Genomic DNA, 6963 nt, shown 5'->3' on the forward strand with positions numbered 1-6963 from the left:
TCTTGATGCACTGACACCAGCCTCAGTCCACTCCTTATGAAGCTCCCCCAGATTTCTGAATCGCCCTTGCTTGACAATCCTCTCAAGGCTGCGGTCATCCCTGTCACTTTTGCACCTTTTCTGGCCACATTCTTCCCTTCTTCTTAACACTCTGTTAATATACTTTGATACTGCGCTCTGTGAGCATCCAGCTTCTTTTGCAATTGCCTTTTGAGTCTTTTCCTCCTTATGGAGGGTGTCAATGATGGTCGTCTGCACAACTGTCAAGTCAGCAGTCTTCCCCATGGTTCTGAAGCCTACTAAGCCAGACTGAGACAATTTCAAGGCTGAGGAAACCTTTGCAGGTGTTTTGCATTAATTAGCTGACTAGATTGGGACACAGGGAGCCTACAATGTTGAACTTTGTCATGATATTTTAATTTTGTGAATTACTGGATTTGGGTTTTTTTGTCTTTGATCCATAATCATCAAAATTGAAACAAATAAAGGCTTGAAATATTTCACTTTGTCTGTAGTGAACTAATATAACATACAAGTTTCACTTTTTGAAACAAATTATTGAAATAAATGGACTTTTCCTTGATATTCCAATTTTTTGGCACATACCTGTATTTATGAACAAACGTCAGTCAACATTAACAACAATAAAGAGTTCTGGTCGGGTTTGCAGAACACATGTGCGCTGTTCTCAAGCTAACTAACACTGCAGAGTCCCAAAAAACAAATCCACGAGTTTAGCAAGGAAGGTGTACCGTAACGTTAGTAAGTTACATAAATTCTCACTGCAAAGCGTCAAATCTCAGAAGTCTATTACCAGACAAAATGGTGGTCTGACCGTTATATTGTTAGCTAACAGCGTGAACGTTGGCTAACCGTTTACAGCTAGCGGTAAAATAAAGTTTGGTATTTCGACCCAAAGGTGACCTTTTACAGCATAGCTGCAATTAATTCTTACAACTACATTAGCTTGAAATGATGGAGTTATTAACGTAGTCCCATGTTTAATTTACCTGTAATCTTAATTAACTTACCAGTGAATCTTCCTTCGCCGCGTTTAAAAATCACGAGCACGTTAACGCCCAGAAGTTCAACAGGTCACTCCTGGTTACTTCCTTATTTTGTTTTGAATGTCGCATGGCTGTATAATGTTTAACTTATATGTTCTTAGTAGTATGTTAATAACTATTAAACTAATCTAATCTAGTAAAAAAAAAAAAAAAAAAAACTATACTACGCGATCTTTTCGAAAACGGATGAAGGATGAATATTTTAGCTAAATAGTAAAATATGTTGCCTTTAAGTGAGGTCGGAAATTTTAGCGCGTTTATTTTGCCATTATTGTACAGTACAGCCATTAGATTCTTTAAAAAGTGAATTAAAAACACCTCGACGCCTTGTAAGTTAATAACACCAATTTCATGTCACTTTACAATTTTGGTTTTATTTCCAAGCAAAAGAATTTGCTATATTCGCAACATTTTGAATACAAACATGGGCCCAGTAAATACAGAGCTCTATAAAATGCATGACTTCCAACACCTATTAGGCTATACACAGCAGTTATGAATAGACTTGTATAACCAGATTTAATAACACAGATCTAGAATGACAAGCATACCATTTTACTGAAACTGTAGGGCACACCACCCTTGTCCAGAATTGATTTTATGGAAGCTGCTGTGATGATGTACAAAAGTTCATATTTAATCTTGACTGTATATATAATGCAGCAGTTCAGTTCTGATCATTGAGAGTCTGTGGATTTTTTTTTTTTTAACAGTCTGATGCTGGTGTGACTGCAATTTCTGGTAGCGATTGTGATGCAGCTTGGCCCCTCTGTGTTTGAGACGCCATGACCCAAGCCCGCACCACTGTGTCTGATTGGGGAGATGAGGATGCCTGCAGTGAGGAAGATGAGGAGAGGTGGTGCTTTCTGAGCAGGATCAGATGAGGGTTTCGCAACAAGGTATAAAACAATAACCAACGCCTCCTGACCCGGCTATTCACAGGGGGTTCTGGAAATAAGAAGTGATAAGGAAAGCAAGGAATAAGCAGGAGGAAAATTAATTCTCATATAACATAAGCATCATTATAAGATGAAGGTAGACAGGGTCAAACATAACGGCAAATGCAAAAAATGAAATGTAAATGCAATTTAAAAGCCAAGAGGAACTATTTAATGGATGACTTGATTAATGGATATTTTCTTTCTCACACACACACATACACACTACTGACCATATAGTGTATTGTTGAATGTGGAGTATGTAGACACAGTGGGTCTCTCGTGCATTTTGGAGAGCAGTAGCTGGCAGAAACACACCATGACTGGGTTGCTATGATAGTGGTCAGCAAAGATCATCCCAATCCAGGTACTATACCCTGGAATTAGTAGGAAATACTGTTAGATCCACATACCATGAGGTGAAAGAGAAGGAGCTCTGCTTTTACAGTACATTATTTTTAACAATAATTAGGTTTGAGGTTGTTGCACAACTGAGGAAAAGATGACTAATTCACATTTGCATATGAATTATACTCTGAAACTCATCTTTTCACAGGTTTACTTCATAAGAGCAACACAAAACTAGCAAAAGTTGTTATTCCTGGTTCAAATATAATATAACAATACAGATAAAAATACAGGCTGGTTTGTAATAAGTTTGTCGGATCAGTCTCTGACAGAAACTGTTAAGTTTAATAATTTCATTTTTACTGCCCAGGAAGGATAGTGACAAATCTCTTCCAGGCTGTCACAAAGAGCTTCCTTTTTATATTGCTTCTTGACATGAAATATCTAACATTTGTTTTGGTACTAATCAACATCCATGAATATATAAAGATTTTATATTAAATACATAAATCCACATCTCCAAGTGATAGCGTTTTTCACAGTCACACACTTTTGGATCACAGAAACACCTGTGATTCTCTGTGAAATGCTGCCATCTCTTGGATATTAATAATAGTCGTTCTACCACTACAGTATTGGGTTTGGCTGTTATATTTTGTGGTATTACATCTGTAAATCAGCCCCTCTAATAATACCTTAAAACATTATTTTACTTTTGGTTAGCACATATTTTTGGTTGACTTTACCCGCGTCCATGGTTTCATATCCTCTCTGCATGATGGTTCGATCAATACGGGACACCAGCCATGTTCCCACCACAATGCTGCACAGCAGCCTCACTATGCAGTTGCTTACTCCCATCACCACATTATAGAAAAAGAAGAAGTAGTTGAAGCAGTGGAACGCCTTCCTGGAGAAGAGGAGAAGAAACTCTTTTTAAATTGAAAGGCCATCATGCAGATATCTATCTAATTATATTCACTGCTTCTGGTTTTGACACACTGGGATTTTTCACGCTGTAAAATACCATCACACCATCTGCTCGGTCCAGCAAGTCACTTTACATGACTGAGTATGTGAGTAAGTTGTTGAATATTAGTTTGCATTATTTCAAAGGTCAAGGTCAAAGGTCAAAGTGTTTGTCATATACACTGTTAGGAAACGTGTATCCTTGTACAATCTTACTTTGCCATCTACATGAATGCCACACAATACAAGTGAAATATAAAGTAGATGAGCAATAACAAATCTAAATAGGCAGTAATACAAATCTAAGGCACTTTAAAGCAGAACATTATATGTTCTTTGCTTTATTTGTTCTCATTTGCTCTATGTGCATTATTTTGTTTTTATTTGTTTTATTTTAATCTATACAAGGCTGATAAGTGTGATACAGGTGGAAGTGAGAAAGGTCACTAGGGGATGACCCCAGTAGCCTTAAATCAGGCAAGAAAGAGAAAAAAAAACCTATCAGTTTATTGTTTGGATGGCTGCCAAGACTGAGGATTTTGGCCTTGACAGCAGGAGAGGAGAGTCACAGCACAGCCCTCAGTTGTGAAGTTGTGTAAAAGGGGGATTTTTTTATATTATGTGGAGAATCATTACTTTTGCTTATTTGTCTAACAACTGATAGTACTCAGGTCATTACTCTGTCTGGTGATCTCAAATATGCCATCTGTGGACACCTGCCTGTCATAGTGGCATCAAATTAATATTGTCTGTCATCTTATGACAGATTAATGTGTCTGCTTTTCACTTCTTAATGGGTTAGACACATTCGCATGAGAGATTGATGTGTTGTGTATTACCTCATGTCACTTTAATGATATTGTTGACATGTTTATTATGTTTGGATGGTTTGAAGTGTACCATTAATCAGAAACATGCATCAACAAGGTATTGTTTGCTCATTAATAATGTCAATCTGACGTTGAACCTGAAGGAGTCGGCATGACTTGCATTTGCCATGTGATGTCATTTTAATTTTTTAGAAGCCTATATTGAACATAATAATAGTATATCCCTAAGTAGGTCAGAGAGAAAGGTGGGATGAAGCAAGGAGGAATTATAGTGGATATAAAAGGGATGTCTTAAGCTCTGTAGTCATTCTGCTCCATGGACTGGAAATAGGTGCTATTGGGGTGTTTTTTTTAATTTTTTTTCCCAATTGTATACTTTGTAACAGACTATTTATAAAGACTTTGAGTCTTTTTTGACAGCAGACAGAGAACTGTGTGAGTGAGAACTGGACCCTCAGTAACCCAGAGAAAAGTTCTCTCACTAAGTAAATGTTTTATGACTTCGCTAATGTCCTCAAATAGTCCACATTCCACAGCTGATAATGCTGCTTCCATGTAATGTCGTTTAAACCGTATTAATGAGCAACTGAGTGGGAAAAACCATTCATGTCAACCTCTGACTTGTAATTCAGAGTCGGAGAAATAGGGAATTTCTGATGACTACAATTTCTCCCACTTGGCAGAGAGGACTGTGGAAGGGTCATCATCGTAAGATCAAAAATGGCTTCAAAACAACCACCACCAGCAGTTACCCCTAATTTCACTTGTAAAGGAACAAGAAATATGCATAAAGTTACTAAGCAACATAGCACGCTACTGGTATTTTGTGGTCACACAGAATAAAATGTTATTCATGTTAAAGGTCAACTGACAAATTATCCAAAGTATATAAATAAATAGTATATGAATATCCAAAGTAGCCTAATGCTAAAAATGCAATTTCATTGTTTAAAACAGTAAGTGTAAAAAGCTGTAGTGTCAGCCTAGATAATCTGACCCTGGGAGTAAACGTTACTTACATTGTGTGGCCACACAAAATAAAATAATGTTACAGTTAACCCTCCTGTTATATTGTAAACGGTGTAAAGTTAAAACATCAAAAAACAATAGTTTAAAGTGTTTTAACGGTATGAAACTTCTTCTGCTTGGCTTAATAGGTGTAATCAACATATAAAATGAAAATGGTTCATTTCACATATTTACAACTTCCCCCTGCATGTTTATATTACAAAGATACTGTTCGGGTCAATCTGACCCTGAACAGAAGAGGTGTCTTGTTAATTTATCAACATCACTTCATAAAAAGAAAAGATTTCAAAATGTAAAATAAACTTTAAAAAACCAATGGCACGCAAAAATAATGTATTTTATCTGTGGGTCTTTCCAATGTACATTAAAAAAAGGTTTAACATGCATTTTTTATGACAAACGAGTGTATTATCTTCATTGAACCATAATCTGTGAGAGGTGAAGAACACCATTGCACTAAATAGTGATTGAAATGGTTAGTAATGATAAAGTTAACCCAGGAACATCACTGCTGTTCCTTAGAAATGAACATAACAGGAGGGTTAAATGACACAAACTAGCCTTAATTGCAGCACGGCGGACAGCTGCTACCTTGGACTACTGCGTGAATGCTCCCAGGCTGTTTTTATGGGAGCTATTTCCATCCTCCTCATTCTGCCAACATGATGTGAATGTAACATATGTGGCAGTAAAACCAGCTGTGCTTTGGCACTGCCTTTCAACTACCACTTCCCATTTCAACAGTTAGTGTTTGTTGGCAAACTGGTTTTAGTGCAACATCCCTTTAATGTGTTTATGACCTATACTGAAATATATCCACCTGTTGTTAATAGCCAGAGGTTTCCGTTTATCAGCTGGAGACATTTTATCCTGAAGGAAGAAGATCTGGACCAGAACTATCTGGAGAATCACCAAGCCCACCACCAGACCGATGGTCAGACTAAGAGACCCAAGAGAAAAGTCCGTCAATCTATCAGTGAGTCTACAGTATCTAATCCTTAATTTATATGTCATCACACATTCAAAACCACAGGGAAAGCAACCTTACACTATAATTCCCAGATTGGTGAGCATCTGCAGTACTTTTCCATGTTGTACAGGAAGAACCAGGGCATAGACAAGCAGCAGGGCAAACAGGAATTGTACAAAATGGACAATCAGGTAGCCTAAAAAATACAGAAGAGACATCTGCAGTTGTGGTGTAAGTCAGGAGAAATGGAACGTGTCGTCCCCTAACTATAGGGTTGGCAATTCAATCCCTGGCTTCTCCAGTCCACATTTTGAAGTGGTGTGTACGTGTCTGTGTGGGCGGGGGGTGAATGAGCAAAAGGATTTAACCCACTTTGAGTGCACTTAAGTGCTTTGAACAGCAGTATATAAGTATAAATCCATTCTCCATTCACTCGTCCCATCTCAAAATGTACAAATTCAATTTTGGAACAAAAACTATAGGTATAGCTTGATGTAAAGAGGTTTTATTTACTCCTAAAAACATCATCACAAAGGTAATGGTTCAAAATTTTCACTATACACACATTTGCTGCATAATTGTAATAATGTTTATAACTAAGTAAACCAAATGAATTACATGTATATCACATCAGCTTCAGACCATCCATTTTTCTTCCGCTTATCCGGGGCCGGGTCGCGGGGGCAGCAGTCTAAGCAAAGATGCCCAGACCTCTCTCTCTCCAGACACTTCCTCCAGCTCCTCCGGGGGAATGCCAAGGCGTTCCCAGGCCAGCCGAGAGACATAGTCCCTCCAGCGTGTCCTGGGTCTTC

General features: G+C 37.8%; 2 protein-coding genes across 2 annotated transcripts in view; both read right to left on the reverse strand.

The window, feature by feature from the left end:
* The window catches only part of tdrd7a (tudor domain containing 7 a), a 20650-nt gene extending 19528 nt beyond the window's left edge, over nucleotides 1-1122 (reverse strand). The window contains exon 1 of the mRNA XM_020618433.1: nucleotides 1032-1122. The gene's annotated coding sequence lies outside the window, so the exon portion shown is untranslated. The remainder of the gene's footprint in view (nucleotides 1-1031) is intronic.
* A 69-nt stretch (nucleotides 1123-1191) lies between these two features.
* The window catches only part of stra6l (STRA6-like), a 13418-nt gene continuing 7646 nt past the window's right edge, over nucleotides 1192-6963 (reverse strand). The window contains 5 exon segments of the mRNA XM_020618459.1: nucleotides 1192-2015; nucleotides 2239-2382; nucleotides 3100-3263; nucleotides 6002-6121; nucleotides 6230-6347. Coding sequence (XP_020474115.1) covers nucleotides 1774-2015; nucleotides 2239-2382; nucleotides 3100-3263; nucleotides 6002-6121; nucleotides 6230-6347 — 788 coding nt within the window. The 3' untranslated portion in view covers nucleotides 1192-1773.

The sequence above is a fragment of the Monopterus albus genome, unplaced genomic scaffold (assembly GCF_001952655.1).
Source record: "Monopterus albus unplaced genomic scaffold, M_albus_1.0 scaffold205.1, whole genome shotgun sequence".
Taxonomy (NCBI): domain Eukaryota; kingdom Metazoa; phylum Chordata; class Actinopteri; order Synbranchiformes; family Synbranchidae; genus Monopterus; species Monopterus albus.